Source organism: Bos mutus, chromosome 21 (assembly GCF_027580195.1).
Source record: "Bos mutus isolate GX-2022 chromosome 21, NWIPB_WYAK_1.1, whole genome shotgun sequence".
NCBI classification, from domain to species: domain Eukaryota; kingdom Metazoa; phylum Chordata; class Mammalia; order Artiodactyla; family Bovidae; genus Bos; species Bos mutus.
The window spans coordinates 63,215,458-63,236,808 of NC_091637.1; the positions used below are offsets into that span (position 1 = coordinate 63,215,458).

The 21,351-nt window shown below is 52.9% G+C and overlaps 1 protein-coding gene across 4 annotated transcripts in view; it reads right to left on the bottom strand.

The window, feature by feature from the left end:
• The window catches only part of BCL11B (BCL11 transcription factor B), a 102,184-nt gene extending 81,596 nt beyond the window's left edge, over nt 1-20,588 (bottom strand). For 2 of the 4 annotated variants that reach the window (XM_070357938.1, XM_070357936.1), the window contains exons 1-2: nt 19,582-20,588; nt 5,886-6,251 (exon numbers count right to left, since the gene is read on the bottom strand). In XM_070357938.1, the coding sequence (XP_070214039.1) occupies nt 5,886-6,251; nt 19,582-19,639 (424 nt within the window). In that variant the 5' untranslated portion in view covers nt 19,640-20,588. Of the gene's footprint in view, nt 1-5,885; nt 6,255-19,581 lie in introns of all 4 variants that reach the window. The other 2 variants (XM_070357937.1, XM_070357935.1) reach the window with 1 other exon arrangement.
• Nucleotides 20,589-21,351: the final 763 nt, after the last annotated feature.

Consider the following 21,351-nt stretch of genomic DNA (forward strand, 5'->3'; position numbering starts at 1 on the left):
TCCTTAACCTCTCTGAGCCCCAACTCAAAGTGGGATTAGAAACATCTATTTCAGAGTGGTAGGTTAACAGTATCTGTTTCAAGGTGAGATTTCAACCCAAGAAAAGCACCTAGCTCAGTGGGTGGCCCCTCTTACCCACCACCCACCAGCCCTGCCCAAGCTCTGAGGTCAGTCCTGCAATGCCCAGCTTATCCCAGCCAGAACCTAGGGCCATGTCCGTCAGACAGAACAGTCCACAACCCCTTGGTGCAGACAGAACTAATAATTAGCTGTCACGATTTAATAATAAAAAAATATAATCCATGCCACAACACACATGGATTTAACTAATCTTAATTTGAAGGAAAAATAACAACTCTAAATATATCAAATGCAGGGTTTTTTTTAAGACAACCTGCAAGTGGGGTTTATCTCCAGTTTCCAGCACGAGCAAGTTATTTAGTTTCTCCCACTGGCCAAGCTAATATTCTTTTCTCACACTTATTTTATTTATTTTTTACAGTCTGAAACGAACGTTCTCCAAGCAGCAGTGTAAATCCCCTGGCTGAGCAGAAGCCCTTTTCTGCAATGCATTTTGTCAGCGGGACCCCAAACCGAAGCCCTGGTGCGTGCCCTGCCCGCCACGTGAACGCTGCCCTCCACCCCCAGGAGCATCTCCAGTCCTTCCCGGCTGCTGATAAAGGAACCAGATGGAGCCATCACGGCACGGACCTGCCCGCCACCTCCAGCCCAGGGGGGCCTGCCACCCCCTGTTACCTGCTGCTTGTCTCCGCATTGCTCCAGAAATCTGACACTTGGCGTTTGGGGGAAGGAACAAAGAAAAGGCCCACCTATGGCTGACAGCTGATGGCTCATTCCTCCCTTGATAGCTTCATTTGGTTGTGGTAGGGGTGATAACGCGCAAAAACGAAATACCTGTGATCAGGGGCGATACAGTGGGAATTCTAAGGCGGAATGTGGAGGGAATGGCTGAGAGACATTCATTAAAAGTTTTAAGGACACTGACTCTGAAAGGCAAGCATCTCACACCACCAGGCGGGGTCCACGCTCTTTTCAAAGCTCTCCAGATGCTTCCATTTCTCAGGGGTCTATCTGAGCCCAGACCCTGTGCCGGGTGGGCGCTTAACACTCTCATCTCATTGAATTCTAAGCATGAAGCCAAAAAAGCAGGTGCAGACGAGGAAACTGGGATCCAGAAAAGTGAAGCGACTTGCCTGGGTGGGCTCAAAAATCCCACCCTGGGCGACTGGCACTCTCACCTTCAACCCTCCACACCGCTCCTCCCAGGCAACTTGCCCTCAAGTTGTCACCAGATGACCAGTAATGTGACCGAAGACGGGAAAGGAGGGGCCACACACCAGACGGGACACGCAACTGTCGTCCCGTTGTTTCCAACGGGCAGCCTCAGAACCCAGTGGAAATTTCTCCCAGATCCCAGGGAGACCAACAGTCACCATTCTAACACTGGGAGATGATGGAGCCAGAGAGAGACAGCAGAGCATCCCTGAAGGAAGAGGGGCCCACTTGTTTTCACAGCATGCATGCCACACACACGTCCTTTCTAAATGTCACAATTATCGTTAGGTAGATGAGGACCCTGCAGCTCAGAAGGGCACGTCACACTGCAAGTGGCCGGCAGAAAGCAGGGTGGGCCGCAGACTTGAGCTCCCCAGTGGGGATGGCAAACCCAGACACCCCTAACCCCGCTTCACGACACCCCTCCTCGGGACGCTCATCCCAGAGAAGAGCTCAGAGACTCATGCTCTTGGCAAAGCCTGGACCTTGCTCACCTCCCCTCCCAGGGTTCACTGCTCCTGCTGCCCTCGATGGATGGGTCCCCGAGTTCCATCAGAACCCTCCTCAGAGGCAGGGATGACGTGGCGGGAAGGGATCTTAAGAAACAGGAAGAACTCCTATACAGGTAGATGTGTATCAGATGCCTGCCCCTGGGTCAGATCTCCAGCCAAAGCCCCTGCCTCTGGCCAGCACCAGCCCTCCATCTGCAGGGGGACCTTGGACAGAAGCTCGAGGGACCTTCTCCAGCCCCGGCACACTGTCAAAAAGCAGCACCCCAGAACTCGACCGTACACATCAAGGTGGGGCAGCTCACACCCTGCTCCCACCACGCGCCTGCCCCATGGGGGCTCTTTCCAGTGGGGATGTCCAGGGTGGCGGAAAGGCAGGAGGTTCTAGTTGAACGAATAAAGGAATGCAATAGGACGGGGTCCCCAACCTCCAGGATCTAACACCTGATGAGCTGAGGTGGAGCTGATGTAACAATAACAGCAGCAAAGTGCACAAGATATGCAATGTGCTTGAATCATCCCCAAACCATCCCCCCCACCCTGGTCAGCGGAAAAACTGTCTTCCACGAAATCAGTCCCTGGGGCCAGAAAGGTTGGGGACCGCAGCCCTAGGAAACAAGGCTTCAGAAACATCCTCTCTCCACTCTCCTACCCCTCTATCATTAAAAAAAAAAAAAAGTAGTTAACTAATCTCTTCATACCCATCTCCAGAATACCATCCCAAGGAACGAGTGCCACTCTGGGGTAATGACTCACAGAATTCCAGCTCAGTTCTCACCCTGGGGATGTCCTTAATAGTGGAAGTGCACGCGTGGCTCAGTCACTTCATGTCCAACTCTTTGCAACCCTATGGACCACAGCCCGCCAAGCTCCTCTGTCCATGGGATTCTCCAGGCAAGAATACTGGAGTGGGCTGCCATGCCCCCTCCTACAAGGGATCTTTCCAATCCAGGGATCGAACCCATGTTTCCTGCATTGCCTATATTGGCAGGCGGATTCTTAACTACTGAACCACTGGGGAAGCCCCTAACAGTGGAAGGGAGCCCCCACATATTTACAGATCAGCCCTGCCCAGCCCATCTCTGGAGCCCAGCCTCTAGAAGCACTTGGTAGGAAGAGAGTTGGGACCTGCCTGTCTGGACCACGCTCAGACTGTGGGCTCCAGGAAAAGCAGGACCCTCACGGCCACATGGGTGCCCCGCCTCAGACCACCAAGCCAGAGGCCAAGTCCTAGGAATCAGCACCACCCACACCAGCTACCACAGGGGTGCATGGACAGGATGGAGCATCCCCTCCCAGCCACGGCCAGGAAGCAGGGACAGGAAAGGCCTGGGTAAGGCCAGCAGTGCCCGGGGCTGGGGCAACAGCTGTGTAGATTTCCGGAAGCCCGGGCGGAGAAGCGCCTGGAATTCCTATTCCCCCTCTTAAAATATAAAGACTCAATTATCTTTGAGCAGCTTGCTTTACACATGAATTGACACATTTATTTTACAATAAATAACTAAAAGTTATCTGTGTTTCCTTTACTGTTAATCTACACAGAGAAATAATAAACAGGGCTTGTCTACAAAAATGCAACCACCGCAGTCCTCAGAATTCAATTAAAGCTAAAATAATTAATGCTCCCACCATATTAAATGACTTTAAACATTTAGCTACTGAAGTTTTTATTCTTTAATCTTTCCTTTTTATTAAATTTTTTTAAAAAAAGAAGAAGAAGGAAAAACTTGGTGTCAAAGTAGGGAGGGGAAAAGGCAAAAAAGGAGCCTGGGAAGGAAAAATCATGACGGGCTGTTAAAACGGAATGGTCGTCTTTAGCTGACACAGCATGGAGACTGTCTCGTGCCTTTGATTAAAATAACATTTTAAATGCTTTGAACAAACATATCTCCTTAGACTTCTAAGGGATTATTTTACATATTTTTTCGAGGATGAAGAAATCCATTCGTCCTGTTGCTGAACAGAAAAGGCCAAGAATATCTTTCGTCACACACAGAATAAAAATACTGTAGGCCGCTGCAGTATTACAACCCCGAAAAAGGGAGGGGTGCAGAGGGCGGCGGGGGGAGGGTGGGGGTTGAGGACAAAGCCGCCTTGGAGATTAACTTTGCCTTTTATGAAATCATATTTAGTCGCTTTCTTAAACAAACCTACCCACAATGATCTGCAGCCTCTCATTGGAAAATACCTTCCCTGTGAAATGAGGATTTGGATGGGCCCTGGCGAAAGCAGAAAGCCTTCCCACTGAACCATGAATGGGGCCCCTCTCGCAGGCAGAAGCCACTCCCGAAAGGTCTGTGTGCCCTGATGCCAGGTGTCTGTGCCACCGGTGAAAACTGTCTCTCAGCGTCGGACAAAGAAAGACAGACACAGGGGCCCAACACCTTCCTCCGCGTCAGGGCTCCGGCCCTAAGGAAGGCGGGACCACTTAGACCTGCTCTGCGCTCTGAGAAACCGGGGCTGACGGGACTTTGGCCTGAACACGTCGGACACTTTTCTCAACGCCCTGGGCAAGTTAAGAGTGTGGGAGATTTCACGCTAGGACGCCCGCCAGAAGGCCAGCCCCACAGGCCAGTCTGGTTGCACAGGGTCTCCCCAGGGCCCAGCCCATGCTTGCAGGACTCGACACTCCACTGCAGGCCAGAGACAGAGTTCATTAACCCCATAGTACAGATGGGCAAAGGGAGGCTCAGGGTCACAGAGCTGCTCGGTGGCTGCCCTAGAGCAGCTGGGCTTGCTGCGTCACCAGACTGACTGCCTCCTGGGTGATGGCAGGGTGGGGGTGGGGGTCTCCTGGCCACGCTCATATGTCCCACCCATGGGAGCAGAGTGTCCTGGTTCCACCAAGTTCACCCGCCCACCCCAAGTAGCACCCAAAGCCTCAGTCCGCCCAGCATCTCCGCTGGTTTCCATGACCCAGACGCAGTGGAGATGGATACAATCTTCTCGGCCAGCCACCTGCTTGCGGGTGCGGTGCCAGAAAGTACCCCCAGGAGAAAAGCCCCACTGGCAAAGCATTTATGGAGCTCCTGCTCTTTGAACCTACCCACCCGGCCCGCCAGGACTGTCCCTCCTGGTGACACCAGGAGAAACTGAGGCTCAGACCCCGAAGGAGCTCGTCCGAAGTCTCCTGGCAGGATCTGAGCCCTGCACACGCTCCGAGAGCGTCCCGCCGCTTCTAGGAAACCCGGGCCAAGTTGGGCCCTGAGCTCAGGAGGACAGACCGGAAGCCACCACTCTGTGCTGCATGGAGCACAGGCTCCCTGGAGGAGGCCCTGGCGTGCCGTGGCCTTGACCCGAACAGAACTTGAGGCCAACTCCCCAGGCCTGCCCGAGGACACCAGCCCCTGCACCTGTTCTTCAGGTGATCAAAGCCAGCCATCCAGGTGGCCCACCAGGTAGGCGTGCCAGAGGCAATGGCCAACCTCCCCCAAGGAGCACCAGCTCCAGCCAGGCTCCCACGAGCCCCTCCCTGGGCCCACTGCTAGCACCAGGCAACATCAGAAGGGGCCTCTTTAGACAGATGGGAAACTGAGGCCAGAGAGTGGATGAGAAAAATGAGGGCCCCCAGCAGGCCCTGCCCCCACGCAACATCTCATCAAGCCTCACAACAACCCTCAACAGATAGGTCTCATTCACTCCATTTCACAGATTGGGAAATTGACTTTGTCCAAGATGTGAAGAAGAGATTCCAACGCGAGACGGTCGGGCTCCAAAGCCAGAGACTAAGCCAAGAACACCAGCAAAGTCAGGGCCAGCAAGCCTTCCCAAGGTCCGTCCTACCCTCCCGGCCAGCTGTGAATAAGGCCCCCACCACGGAGTCCGTTGCCAAAAGCAAAGCAACCCTCAGCCCGCTGGGCCTCTCCGAGCCCCAGGCCTCTCTCCCGCTGAGGGTCACCCGGATGGCAGCCCCTCGGCAAGGGCAAGCCCATCCTGGTAGCCCCGTGGGCCCTCCCAGCACCGCCACCCTCAGACAGAGGGTGAGCCCCTCCCCCGGCACAGCGAGGGGCGAGGGCGGGCCTGGGACCCGAGGGGTTGGGGTGGCTTCTACAGCGGCCGGGCAAGGGCAACGTTCCATACCTGCGAGGTTCTCCTGCTTGGGGCAGACGCCTTTCGTGGGTGACAGCAGGTGGTCATCCTCATCGGGGGTCACCTGGATCCCGATCTCCACCGGCTCGGACACTTTCCTGAGCTCAGAGCGTGAGGAGGGCGGAGGGCTGCCCTTGTCCAGGCCTTTGTCATAGCAGGCCCCCAGGCTGCCGCCACACTGCTTCTTCTTGTGCTCTATAAAAACCAGGATGTCTCCCAGGGGGAAGTTCATCTGACACTGTCCACAGGTGAGCAGGTCAGGGTCGGGGCCACCCACCATCAGCCCCAGGCTGCCGGGCTCCTCTATCTCCAGACCCTCGTCTTCCTCGAGGATGGCGGCCTCCACATGCTCAGGCTCTGCTGGAGAGAGAAAGCACAAGGGGAGGGGCAGAGAAGACAAGATGGGCTTAAGGAGTCACAAGACCCATCGTTCATTCCAACCCTTCCCCACCGAGAGGCAGGCCCCTCCGCTGCGGGATGCGAAGGGTTCACCACGTTCCCCGCCCAAGACTCCTGGAGGTAAGGGGTTCGCCATCCTGCGTGCCACAGATGGGCAAACTGAGGCTCTGGGCACAGCCCTTGCAGCTCCCAGAGGTTGCCCCTTAAGCGGTACGGATCTTACGGCTTTCTAGTTTATTTCCTGCCAATTTCCCCTCAGTTCAGCATAGGGACACGCGCATGACCGCCTGCACATCCGCACAATCCTGGTTCCACCGGGGGCTGGACCATCCCCAGGCTGGTGGCAGCATGATGGAGAGGCATCTCGAAAACTCTGCAACATCTCAGAACCACCTGGGAGCTTTGAAAACCCCCAGGCACCCAGGCAGTACCCCAGACCAATGACACTGGGAGTCAAGCTTCAGGCTGTCTTTTTTTTTTTTTTTTTAAAGGCTCTCAGGTGATTCCAATGGGCAGCCAAGGCTTAGAACAGTGAGCCAGAGCTGTTTCTCCCTGCTTTGGCGGGAGTCGCACACCCCTCTTCCCTCCCACCTTTCATTCAGGTCCTCCCCATTCATGAGCGCCCCTGCTCGCATTCCTCTACCTGAGACCTGGCTGCACACCAGACAGGAAAACAGAAACCCAGACGGGCGTCCCGGGGCTGGTCTTTCCGAGAGAAAGAAAGGACCGGGGCTCAGAAAGCAACAAGTGAGCATTGGTTCAGAAAGAAATATCGAAGGGGAAAGAAAAAAAAAAAAGCAGGGAAAAGACGCGGCTAGCCGGCTGAACGAGGCAGCCGGCTCCCCTGCCAAACACTCTGCTCCTGGTCAGACTTCCATCGCTTTGTAGATTTTGCCGACACTCACCAACTCCCTACTGTCTTTTTTTGTTGGTCGGTTTTTATTTCACTCCCAGTAAAAAGAAAAGAAAAGAAAGCTCTTCAGACTCCAAAAGCATTTCTTGGCAGATGACAAACCACACTTGCAATGGGCTGAACGTTTTCATATTTCTTTAGCAGCCGATCTACCTACCTCCTTTCATTTTTGTTTTGTAGGGGGCAAGGGACCCAAATATTTTGAAGCTAATAAACACCTCAAAAAGCAGCAACCCCCTCAGGAAAACCTGGGAGACACAGCCAACCAACAGGTCATAAATAAGGCAACTGGACAGCAAGGTTGCATCCACGCTCAGGGTCTGAACAAACTCGAGGTGGGATTTGTCAAGAGCAAATGTCAATGGCCGTGTAGACAGCACCAGTGGGGGGGGTCTTCCGAGAAGCCAGGGGGCAGCCAGGGGTCTGAAACCCGAGGAGGCAGGTACGTTTTAAGTTGTGTGGCATTTAAGAAAGGATGATGAAAACCACAGAAGAACAGAGGGAAGAAACAGAGTGGAGGAAAACACATTCCGTGGCAGTGAAGTTATTGACGGGCCAGAGCCAAAGAACAGATAATTTAAGGAAAAAATCCTGTGGCATCTTCCATCCTACATTATAAATCACGGCTCTGTGTGTTCTGAGCACAAGCTTCTTCAAGGCCTGTGAGAGTCTGTGTGGAAGACCCAGCAGACGGCACAGGACACGGAACACACATGAACCATGCATGCACGGGTAGGCGCCCAGGTGTTGCGGAGAAGGGAGGTGACAATCTGAGATCCCACCCGTGCTTCTAGAAAAGCAAACAGAGCCCTCGATGAATTACATGTAGAAATGCACTGGCAATGTGGCTGCCCAAAAACACCCCACAGACGAAGAAATCCAAAATCTCTTGTCTGCATACCTCTAACAACAAAAAAAAAAGGAGCCTAGAAGGTCAGAGAAAACAGTGTGCACAAAGGCGGCCCCAGAAACCATTAATTATACTTTAAAAAGAAACCAGAGTTTACTTAAAAGGGAGTTGGAAGACAATGCTACATAATTAATTTACAAATTTATTTTATGAAAAGATGCTTTGCTATGGTTAAAATGTAATCACAACCCTCACGCCGAACAGTGTTTCTAGGGGTACCCGGTTCCCCGCACACGATTTGTCAGAATGTTAAAGGTAATTATTCGGTGCCTCTTTTCCCTTTAATGATCTAACATTGAGCAATACTGTTTATATTGAAAAGCTCGCACCTTTAATTACCAATTACATATACATAATTTCAGAGCCAAAGGAGAAGGGCTGTGAAAACAGTTCTTTAGAAATATAAGGACGTATTGTGCACCATTGCTAGAGAAGGAACTCTTAATAAATGGGAGGAGGATGTCAAAATATTGTTTTGTTAAAAAAAAGAGAGAGAGAGAGAAAGAAAGAGAGGCACAAAGGAAATGAGCTGAAAAAGCAAAAAAAAAGGACAAAATGAAATTGAGAATTCAAATCAAACAGGGGTGAGTTCTGTGGTAGGAAGAGTGGAGGTACCTGGCCCTCCTGAGCAGACCTGGCACTCGGCAGCATCTGTTAGGGCATTTGATAAAAAATAAAAGACAATAGTTCATCCATCCGAACCGCAACCTGATCATCCTTTCTGTGGACAGGGAGATGTTTTCTGTCGTCTAATTTCATCTTGGCTTCCCCGTCTTGGTTTTGCTTTTCATTAAACTTTTTCAGCCGAGTCCATCAGTCCGTTCTCCCCGGTGGGAATTTTGAGAAGAAGCCTGAATAGTTCCTCTCTGCTGGGGGATTTTAAACTACATAATCTCAAACTTCTTTTCTCTTGCAAAAGAAACAGGCTAATTTAAAAATGAGCAAAGTTCACTCAGGCCTGTTCATAGGTATTCATCCTTCTCCTCTCCATCTTTTGCTAAGGGACTCTACCAGCACTTTTTCATTTTCCTCCTTTTTTTTGTTTTGTTTTGTTTTGGTAACATCTGGTATTCCTTCCTTTATTTGGCAGTCTCTGCCTTTTCACTTTCCTCCTGCTGCAAGCCTCGTGAGCCCCAGTAATTGAGTTTGAAAGTATCCGAAGCCGTTGACTGGGCTGCAGGTCTGAGTTCTGCCTCCAGGCCTCTTGCAGCCAGCCAGCCTGGGCAGCCAGGCTCCGCTGGAGTCCTATCCCTAAGACCGCTCTGAACTCAGGTCCCTAGACCCAGGGTCCAGCCCTCCGCCTCCTCCAAAGGGACCCAGGAGGAAAAGAAACAAAAACATCTCCCTCCCCTCCCACGTGCGGTGCTGAAAGTAAAACTCCTGGAGATGACAGGGGTGTTCACCCAACTTCAAGGATTGGGGTTTCCTCTGCCCACCCCACCCCACCCCCTCGGGGCGTGGAGCCCTGGGCTCTGGCTGCTGTGGGAGGCACTTCCCAGGAAGGCAGCAACGTCACCCCAAACCCCCAAACTGTCAAGCTTTTAGGTCAGAGCGGGTGGACCAAGACAGTTTGCTGAATCTCATGCTTGAGGCCTTCGGAGACACCCCCAAAGGCGGGCTGTGGTTTCATTTCCGCTGGCAGGCGGATACCGAGCTGGGCGTAGGGGTGCATGTGTGTGCGTGTGTGCCTGTGTCCCTTCTTAGAAGCCGATCGCTCACAGAAGAAATAAAAGGAGAAAGAACCACTTGCCCAGGCTCAGAGAAGGGCACAGAGAGATGGGGCCTGCCCCCCCAAACCCTCCTTCCTCAGTCCTGTGGGCGCGGGTGGAGACCCACTATCCCGCACAGGCTCAGAGGACCGGGCCCCTGCCTGACAGGCAGAGTCGCCCAAACTGCCACCCAGAGACGAGAAAGCACCAGGAAAGAGAAAAGTCACACATACACAAAACAGCCTTTCAAACTCCCAGACCCTACCAACCAGCCCCTCTGGCTGCCTCGTCCCACAGACTCCAGTCTTTTAAAAATAAAAATAAAAAAAGAAGGCAAAGATGAGGTCCTTTCCTCGGAGAGGATTTCCGCTTTCACGCAAAGCTCCCCCAAGAGTCAGCAGCTCTGGAAAACCCTGCTGCCCTCACTGTCATGAGCCGAATAAAGTCGACGGATCGCTGAGACATTTGACTCAACAGGAGGAAAGATGACTGAGTGCAGCTGATGACTTGTCCCAGCAGCAGGTACCTGGCTGATGGGTTCTGAAACGTGACATCCTGAAGCACATGGACAAACATATATTTACACACACACACAGTTACACGTTTGTTGTCATTTTCTTTTACAACAAAACCACATTTCATTTACAAGGCGAGGCCTCCTCCCAGCTCATCAATACACTTAGAAGCAGTGAAATCAGGGTTCACAGATACTAATGGACATTCCTGTTAAGTGGACGGGGAAACACTTGACCCTCGGACCAGTTCCCCCATGCCTTGGGCTGGCCGGGAAGGAATTTGGGCAGAAGACAGAAATGGAAAGACATCATTAACACCAACCAGGCCAAGCAGCCCACAGGCCCCCCCAGCAGCTGCAGAGGCTTAGCGGGCCTTACCTGGCCAGGGACCCCCACCACCCCCCTCACACGCTGGGCTCCAAGGGCCCTGCCCGCCCTGGGTCTCCTCTAACAATTGCCCCTGCAGCTGCCCTTCGGGGGAATTCCAACCAAGGGGCCGGCCTCCTGCTGTCCCCAGAGCCCAGAGCATGTGCCCTGCCGCACACACAGCACACAGGCCTGCGTTCCCTTAACCCTGCGTTGATTCAAATCCAAATCTCTGTCCTTAATGGCTAAGCCACAGACCAGGAGAAACCCATGGAGAATCACTGTTTCGGTGATGGGGGTGGGGTGGGTAGGGGAAGGAGGTGGGGGGAGGGGTGCCAGGCTCTCAAAATCCTTTGCCACCGACGTCACCGCCACCATCCTATTTGTACGCATGTTTACAAGAGACGAGCATCCACGCGCCGGAGCGCCGCATCCGAAGGGAGGACACGTTACACCTGCTTCCTACGAAGACAGCCTCTGCCAGCCAGCTCCAAACCAACAATCTGCGAAAGGATTTGTCACTCTCCTCCGCGTGAACATCCAAGGAGGGGCCGAAACCCCTAAACGCCACCAAAATGCACCCCTCGACGGAGCACACTTTCTGAACCGCCATCAACGTTTAATTTATTGGATCCAAGAGAAAATGACAGTCGTTGCAGGCGGGGGTCGGGGGTGGGTGGGGGGGCAGTGGAGACGGGAGAGAGAAGGAATCGATTCCTGGCAGAGAAAATAATCTATGACTAGAGGACGCCTAAAGGCTCGACAAGAGGTTTACGAAGTTGGAGGGAATCACGCGGGGCCGGCAGGGGAGTCGGAGAGGAGCCTCAGCCGAGCCAGGCACGTGTTTCCAATGTCCTCAAGGGGCCACCAACGCAGCCCTGTCTGGCCTCCAGGAAAGGCCTGGGGCTGCTGCTGGACCCGGGGGGGGCAGCCAGGCTGGTCCCAGGCAGGTCCCACAGGTCTGGGCTCTCTCTTCCTGGCCCACCTATCCTCCTGGGAGGAGCAGGACGAAGATTCCAGCCTGCCCCAGGTGTCACATCGCTGGGGGCCCAGGCCCCGCGCCACATTCACACTGGAGGGAAGGGCACAGGCCGGGGCCTGCCACCAACCCCACCAGATCCTGCCTGCTCCGTGCCAAAAGCAGCACCCGCCTCAAAGTGAAATCTTCCATATTTCTGACATCTGGACAGAAAGAAGGAGGCCGGGGCACAACCTTATCTGTAATGTGGATTTCCCTGTCCGTGCAGATGACCTGGAGTCTGGCTGACCGGGCCTATCGCTGCAAGACCCAGGCTTGACCTGCATTTCAGGAAAGTGGGGACTCCTGATCCGAGGAGATGTTTGGGACGCAGGAAGAACCCAGTCAGCACTCTTCAAGAAGTGGGGGGGGGGAGCGTTCTGAGGGTAAGAGGAACACCCCCCACCACATACACACACTGTCCTCTATGCCCCCAGCCTGGTTTCAGGATACTTAAGCATGTTAAAATCGGCTCCCTGAAAACTCCCCTAACTTGCTCGACAGACTTAGTCCAAACTCCCCACCTCCCCCAGTGTGCCCGCCTCTCCAGATCCCCCAAAACTGAGCTCCAGAGGCCGGGTCTCACATCCAAAAGCAGGAAAAAGATGCCACAAACAAGGAAAGCACCGCTCAGGTGTATTCACAGAGCCCATCCACTCCTACAAGATGACTGAGAAAAAAGGCAAGCCCATGATGCCAGAGCATGGAGTGACCTATGTTTTGAGAAATCAGATAGTTCTTTAAAGAAAAATGCTTTGCTATAGAAATCCTTCTAAACACATTCAGAAGAGTCAATAAACGTGCAAACACCTTAAATTTTCAGACACGACAGAGCTCATAATAAAACATAGAAAAGCACTCTTTGAGGCCCAATGAAGAGATTTGTTTTATTTAATGCTGCGCCTTTTCAAAGGCGTTAAACAGAAGAGAAGGACCGTCCACACAGGATGCTGAACTGAGAGCCTTTAACTGGAGGCGAGGCTCTGAGGCTCACAGCAGAACAGCAAGAGTGGAAGCTGCTTCCAACATCTCGTTTCCAAGGTAGAAATTTAAACCTGATTCCCCCCGCTTTTTAATTCTCAGCAGTGCATCCATTTCTGAGGCGCACGTTCATCACAATAACGCTGGCACTCAACTTTCCTGAGTCATTTTTGCTTGCTGTTTTAGTATAGAACTCGTTAGAACATTCTCAACTGTATTTGCATTTCAGCAGTTCAGTCGAAGGGGGTCATAAAAAAGTTGTGTAAAACAGAGGATTTTTTTTTACTTTGAAGTTACCTAATTCGGTGTGGTCTGGGATTTCATTATCGTAGCAGAGCTCGGGCTGGCTAATTCAACACCCAAGCAGATTATCAACTGCCTCAGAAAAAAAGAAATAAAGAATGAATTTCTTGAATTTCAGCAACTACACAAAAGACTTGCATATGTCAAAATGCCGGACGAGAGTCCCCGTGAATGTAGCACCATTAATCAAACCGCGATCTCCTGTCCCTTTTGCCAGTAAAAAAAACGGTGCTTCTCCCCTGGCTCCCCTCACTGGCTCGTGCGGAAGACGCTCCAAGTGTGCCCCTCTGCTTTCGCGTCTCCAAATAGCCTGCTCTCGGCACTTTTTATACATGCCTGGGGAAAACCACTGCTCAAGGGAGCCGGTCAGCAAATGGCTTTTCTTGGGGAGGGGACCACAGCTCGGGTAGATCTCACTGACGTTTGGCTGTCCGGGAAGGAAGGGTTGTGGGATGAGGAACAGGGGCTGGAGGACAGAACACTCAAGCCCCCAGGCCCCATCGTGGGATTAAACAGAGAGCTGGAAAGTGACAAAGCCACACTCACAGCAGCCGGGTGACACAGACATCCACCCCTGATGTTCTGCCGTGCCCTCTCCCTTAAAAAAAAAAAAAAAAAAGCCAGCAGGCCCAAAGCTAACGCCACCTTCAGAGAAGGATGCATGGCCAGCATCAACAACTTGACTGTGGCCACAGTCCCCAAAGAGCATTTATTTTCCCTCGTCCTCCCAAATGTGACAACAGCATCAAACCCAGTCCAAAGTGCTTGGAGAGTTTTAGCTAAAGGTAGGCCTAACCAGACAGCCAGAGGGTCCTTCCTTAAGCCATAGGAGATGCAGGAGATGGTCCCCAAAGGTCAGGAACCCCATACTGACCCTCCTCCTCGTATAATTATTTTCTTCACACGCTGTCGAACCTGTAGTCTGTATTTAGTTACAGCTTGTGAAACTCCCCCAAGTTCCAAGGCAAAGGATTGGGGATTTTTGAAATGACTTTCTTTTTTTTAACGGTTTTCTGCAGGCCAGAGGCCACGGCCCCAGCCCAAGGGTTCAAGACAACAGTGGTGCTTTATCTCTGAGTTGTCAAATGAGCTCACTGCCGCATTGTGCTTACAACAGGCTTGATTCAAACATTAAATGAAGTAGAGAAATCATCAGATAAATTGCTGGCCCTCTGTACTGCAGAGTGAAGGCTCTTTCCCCGGCTGATGACAGCGCTAGGCTTTTGTCTGACCTAATTTATTTCTCTTTCAGGTTAGAATAAAGCACTCCTTTCCTGTCTCCACGTAACCTCTTCTGCCCATGGACCGAACTCAATACAGGAGACTCAGGGTTAACTGTGCTGTCTGCAGATTTCTTGAACTTGGAGAAGAAGACATTATAGATCCAGAAATCCTGTGATCAAAAGCACCCATATTCCCTAGCACGAAATTACACGGTTAGGGGAGAAATCGTCTCATTAAAGGCCATCCATTAAGGGCACCGTTCAGGGTGAAAAGCATTAGCAAAGCTGGGTCTCGCAAGCACATACTCCTCTCAAACAAAGTTTTACATGTTATTTGAGTTGGCATTTTATCTCTTTGGGGACTGATGCTTTTTCCCTTAGTACAGTGGGAACATTACCTAATAAATGGAATTGAGAATCCGAGTGTTATAAAATCTGAGCTGAAAGGATTTCCATTCATCAAGCTGTTTTAGACACATGACTCCCCAAGGCAGCGGCAGATCCCGGGGTCTGTGACATACAACACAGGAACGGACAAAACAAGCTTCACGTTTCCCAGACACTCCCCCACAGCCCATCCCGTGTGCCTCGACGACCTAATGGAATTCATAAAGTCAAGACCACAGAGGAACCAGAGGAAACACACCCGTTCAAAACTAAGCATTGCAATTGTTTTCCAAAAAAAAAATTAAAAAGAAAATTGTCCCCCCATCTGCCTAGCGAAGGCTTGTAAATCAATGCCGATAGCTTGAAAATAGATTTCTCAAACTTATATTCTCATTTTGTCCTGCTCGACTCTCTGCAGGAAAATCAATATTACAACTTCACACTTAAGACATTTTGCAGCAAGTAAACGGCTCTCGCGGCTGATGGAAGCCCGGTCCGGCCCCTCACGGCGCCGGCTCCGCGCATGACACGGGCACCGAGCTCCCCCTAGCTGCCAAGTGGCGCCAGGCATCGCTGGGCGTTGCAGCCTTGCCATCCACCAAAAGCCAATTCAACTGAAAGTTTATTTTGGAAAGTCTTTTTTATCACAACAAGCAACAGAGAATGCAAAGCGATCGGAGAAAGGAGATGAAAAGGAAAAAGGGAAGGTGAGGGCAAGCCGTGTTCTGAGCCCAAAGGCAAGCGCCAAGAGCTCGATTCTGACAAGGAGCTAGAAACTTCGTGCGCTCTGCAGCGGGAAACTGGTAAGTGGGAACCCAACTGCTCTGCCTGCTTCCAGTTCCCCTGAGACAGAAGGCTAATTACTGCCCAGTGCACCCGAAGCTGGCCTGCCCTTTAGAACCCTAAGACCCAGTTAGCCCTGCACAGTGGCCACCAAAGCATCCCTGACCTCAGCCTCCATCCATGTTCCAAAGGCCGGCTTCCCCAAAGCAGCTGTATTCACTCCGGCGTTTGAGAAATGACTCGCTTTTCTCTTACGACATATTTTGAAGGCCAGACAAAAATCGCCAAGGCCAAAGCACAGACAGAGAGCAACACCCCACCCCCCACCTGACCTCCCATCCTCAATTAAAAAAAAAATGCCACTGTACATAATTTTCAGGGAGGGAAAGACTACCCATTAAAAATACTAGGGGTTGTTAAAATATGCTCATGGCTGTCTCCTCTCAGGTGTGAATTACAAATGAATAAAATCAGCCTGGCATAACACCTTGGATGAACACGGTTTTACTCTCCCTTAGAATCAGAGCAGCTGACTTATGTCACACTTCTAATGATATGGGGTTCCCTTCTGTGCAGAAGGGGGACAAACTTCACCCCCGCCTCCCAGAATTATCAAAAAAACAGAGGGGCCCAGATCTGATGAAATTTATCAGAGGCCCAATTTTGAAACATACGTGGACACCTGGAGATACACTCTACCCTGGGGAGTTAAGATAATTGTAAGCACAGCGGCCTTCAAAACATACAGCTACAGCAAAACCTAATTTAAAAGGCAACCATGGAATTAACACGGTGAGCCTAACTTCTGCATCAAATCTTGGGTCTCTCTAGTTGTTTTGCAAAATCGTGAACTCATACGGAAAATTACTAATCTTCCAAGGAAACCTGTTGGGGCGGGGGCGGGGGGGTGTTGTTGAAAAATAAAATCACCTGCATTGGAGCTGAGTTATCTACCCCAGGCTTGTTATTTCCTTCGGGAAGTCTCAGGCTGGGGCTCATTTGCCTCTCCACTCGCCCTGCCTGGCACAGCCAGCTCACGGCCCTTCCCTCTCCGCCTGGTCAGTCCACTGTCCCTCATCCTCCCCTCTTCACTATTGTCACTGAGTTGTTTGTGTTTGTTTTTATTAATAGCTGTGTCTGTCCTCTGGCTTTAAAAGCCACATCCATCTGGGTCAAACATTTTGAAACAAACCAGAAGCCTAGGTCTTCATCCCCAGCTGTCTCCCACACTCTCCTCCCGGGCTCCTCTTCTCTCTGGCCCTGTCTGTAAATTTAACTAGCTCATTATGGAGTCCTTCTCCGCCTTGCCAGCCCCCCACCCCCACCCCAAGATTATCGACGCCGTTTGTGTGCTCTTCTGTGTCTCAGGCCATCGGTTATCCCAAGTTGCATCATCTCGAAAGAACCTGAAGCCAGCGGGCTGCCACCCAACTAAAGATGTACCCCGCTTTAGGTGATTTCTTTCCACATTTACAAGCTAAAACGTGGGTCCCCGATCAGGGCTGTGACAGCACCCATTTGGCAGGCCAGGGCTCCAGAGCACCTGAGACCCACAACTCCTGCATCGTTGAGGAGACACACTTGAACAGGCCCTAAGCCTAAACTGCATCCCATTCTTGCCTTTCCCCTGCCTGCATTCCCACCTCCTGGGTGACACAGGACAGACAGAAAAGCCAGCTGCTTTGGGGATAATAAATAGCCTTGTCTGAGAACTGGTTGGACCACTCTCCCTTCTTAAACCCCTGCACATGCCCTGGACTCCATGGGCCCCTGAAAAGCAGGCAGGATATCCTTTGCCCCCACCCCCTGGTCTCCTTCTCCCCATCTCTCCTTCCCAGCCACTGCTCCAGTGTCAGCCGGGCTTTCCCTAGCACTGCTCTGAGCAAGGCTGAGACAGCCATGGAGCCAACGAAGGAGGGAAGGATGTCGCACCAGGCACCCCTGGCACCCCACGCCACCCAGCCGCCACCAGTGCTCCCGGCCAGGGCTTGTTCCCGAGGTCCCAGGAATGCCAGAAGGGGAGAGAGTAAAAGCAAAGCGAACCTACCTGCTTCTTTCCCCTTTACACACGAGTGCAAACACTCCTGGCTTCTTCGCTGCTGCCAGCTTGGCAATGCACCCCCCCATAACTCCCCCTTACCAGAGCACCCCCCCAACTTCCCCCTCCTCAAAAACAACCCTTGCAATTATACAGAGGTTCTGTGGGGCAAATTGTCTCCTGGAGAAATTAGGTGTCTGCAACTACAGACATCCTAACAGCCGCTCCACCATCTAAAGGGGGGAGTGGGGGTGTAGAATAAGAGATTGCTAAAGGCTCCATAAAGGACTAAATGTCAATGGGCGAAAAGGACCTTGATCAAACCAGGCTCAAATCTGGTTGCAAAACATTTTGTTTTAAATGCAACCAGCAAGTCTTCTTTGATGTAACAATGGTGAAAAATATAGGAGAAGCCCTCTTTCCTCCCTCCAGAAAGGCGTCCTTCTCCCAAGGCAAGCCCACTTTCATATCTATTCCCCTCCCAAAAAATAATCATAAATCCACAAATTCTTACTAATGTATGTGCTGTAACAAAGGAGAGATGGCAGCAGCGGAGGCTCCGAGCAGATGGCTCCTATGCTGGGTTTTCCGGGGAGGGGAGAACCCCTTTATATATTTATTTATTTATTTAAATTTTTTAAAATATAACATAAATATTCGGCTCTCGGCCGCCCCGCAGCCAGTCCTCGGCGACGGATGGGCGCACAGCCCTCTCCAGCTCCGCGCCGGCAGCCGGGCCCCAGCCTGACAAGGTGATCGGAGGATGGCAAGGAACACAACCTGCCCGCGGTTTCGATGGCACCCAGAGGATGTTTTATTTCTATTGCAATTTAAAAGAAAAATTAAAAAAAAAAAAAAAAAGCAACGGCGACTCGGCACCGCGAGAGAAAGGACCGCGGGGAAAGGTTTGCGCGCGGCGGAGCAGCGGCCCCGAGGGCTGCGGTGGGCAGGGAGCGCGGCGAGCCGACCTTCCCGGTGCAAGTTGCAGGCACCCGGGCGAGCTCCCCTGCCAACCCCGTACCTGGCCCGCTCCCGCACGCTTCTTCCCTTCGCTAAATAAACCCGACCGGGACGCTGGAAGCGGCTGCGTCTCTGCCCCCTTGCCTGACTTTGCCTTCCCCGCCACTTGCTTGAAATCCACACGATTTCAGCGGGTGGATTTCCACTGCGACCTGCCTTGTTTATTTAGATAGGGGAAGATGAAAGATCTGAGATAGGCGGATGGGTAAGAGATGGATAGGTCTCTTTCCCTTTTTTCCCTCTTTTCTTTCATTTTTTTCCCACTATTTTATAAGCACGTCCCTCTCTTCCCACTCTGAGCTGACAACCCTTTCCCCCCAGCCCCCTCGTGGCGGGGATTTTTCACCAGCCCCCGATGTCCCCCACCTTTTTTTTTTTTTTTTTGGAGTAGGGGGGGAAAGAAGACAAGAACATCCCAGGAGACAGACGGAGGTGGGGAAATGGGGGTGGGGGTGCAGGAGCCCAGCAAACAGCCGCGCAGCTGGATTCTTTTGCAAATAGCACGAGGAGGGGAGAGAAAGGCGGCAGCGGAATCCGAGAACCGGCGTGGCCGGCGCCCTGCCCGGCCGGGTGCCGCGACTGGGGGGACTCGGAGCCGGCGGCCACCCCTCGCCCTGCGTCTCCCCCAGGCCCGAGCGCACCCCGCTCCCCTCCGCCCGCGCCGTCAGCGCGGACCCACGCTCTCGCCAACTTTTCCCCACTTCCCGGCTCCCCCCTCCCCCTCCGCTCCCCCAACCCCCTCCCCCCTCCTCTCCAAACCCCGCCACCAGCGCCGCCGCCGCCACACACGCCGCTCGGAGGGGCGAGCGTCCAGCCGGGCTCCGCGCGCACACACACCTCCTCCAGCCTGCGGGCCCCCTCCCCGGCCCCGGAGCCCGCTCCGCAGGCCCCCGAGCCCCGGGCGCATCGGACTGCGCAGCGCCCGGACTCCCCGGGCTGCAACGAAACTTTCCTAAGGCCCTCCCGCCCCCCCAACCAGGCTCTGGGCCGACGCCGCTGCCCCTGTGCAAGCCCGCGGGCCGCCCGGGCACCCGGCCCGGCTGTGCCCGGCTCGGTGTCCCCAGCCCTGGGCGCCCGGAGCCCCACGCTCCGGCCCCTCGCGCGCACGCCGCAGACACTTACGGGTGATGATCTCCCTCTGGGACAAGTGCTGCGGGTTGCCCTGTTTGCGGCGGGACATTGCCCCGGCATCTATTCTGACATCGCCCGGAGAGCTGGACCGATGGGGGGAGCCGGGGTAGGGGGTCCGAGCCGCCGCCGCTGCCGCCGCGCCGCTGCCGCCGCCGCGCCTCCTCCTCTGCCCGGGTTGGTGTTTTGGGTTTTTTTTTTTTTTCCTTCCTCTCTTGCCCTCTCCTCCTCCTCTTCTTCTTCTTTATTTTGCGCTTTCTTCTATGCTGTTTTTTCTTTTAATTGCAAAAAGAAAAAGAGAAGGAAAAAGAAAAAGCAAAACCTCTCGATCTAAAATAGGAGAAAGAAAAAAAAAAAAAAAAAATCTGCTGCTGCTTGCCGCGGACTGGCTGGCTTCTTCAAAAATATATTCTTTTCAAGGAAAAAAAAAATTGCATACACTTCTTCAAACTGCTTGGCCTCCTGGACTTCCAAATGTCTCGAACTTAAACCGGGTTTTGCACCGGCTCCTGACACTTTCAGGGTCTGGTAGGTGTAAAGCGCACTTCTACCAGGAAGGGCGGGGGGAAGGGGGGGGGGAATGCAAACAAATAAAAAATAAAAGAAAAAGAAAAGAAAAGGAAAAAAGCCAAGAAAACTTGAGGACTTGTCTCGTACCCCCTCACCCCGCCCCCTCAAAAAACCCAAAGCAATGTAAAACTGCCCCGGTTCGGTGGTTTCTGGGTTTTCTGCGGGCTGCCTGTTTTTTTCTCGGAGACTGACCCTTCCGAGGCTCTGGGGGGACTCCAGGAGCGGCTCCTTCCCAGTTCACCTGGCAGGCTGGCGCCGGCCGGAGAGGCTGCCGGGTCCCCGCGAGCGCTCCCCAGCGCTCCCCTGGAGCCGCTGGCCCGGGGGGAGCTGGGCTGCGGGGCGGCTCGCCCAGTGCGCCTGGGTCGGTGCGGGCGCGGACTGGGAGCTATAGATTGCAACGTGAAGATGGCGGAGTCCGGGTTCTCTGGGAGCTCTCGGTCTCTCTATGGCTGGGGCTGCCTCTGTACAATGGGATAAAATTCAAGTTCAAGTGCGGACGTGACGTTTAATCTGCACTAGAGACAAAAAGACCCAGAGAGTCGGAGCACTGGGGGCGACTAGCGGTGGCTTTTTAACATTGTACCCTGTAAGAGAACAAGAAAGCACACACACACAGAGACACACTCGCGCGCGCGCGCGCACACACACACACACACTCGCCCGTGCGCACACCCGCAGTTCAGGCCGGCCACACGTGCGGCGTTTTGTGTGTGTGTGCGCTCCTCTCCTCCCGGTGCACTGGCAGCGCAAAATGGGGGGAGGGAGGGAGGGCCGTGGGCAAGATATTTTTAAATAAAAGAAAATCCTCTCCATCCCTCCTCCCCTCTAGGGAGCTGGACCCCCAGAGAAGGGGGGCGGAGTGCGGTGTGCGTGGAAGTAAGTTGAAGCAACACAAGTCCCCACCCCCTCATTCGAAAGCTCTTGGGGGGTGGGGGATGGCTATGAAAGAGTGTTGGGGTCTACACGGGGACTAGGACCACATGGTCAATTACTCCGTCTCCCTAGGAAAGTAGTTTGGTTGTTTTCACTTTGATTTTATTGAGGGGTCGGGTTAAACTTCCAAAAAGTGTCTCCATATAAATCCTGATATTTCAAACTGGGAGAGCCAAGGGGACAAGATAAAAGATACTAAGAGGAGAGAATTCGGGGCACATTGAGGGGCGGGGAAACGTGAGACCTTGTTTGAGTCCCATT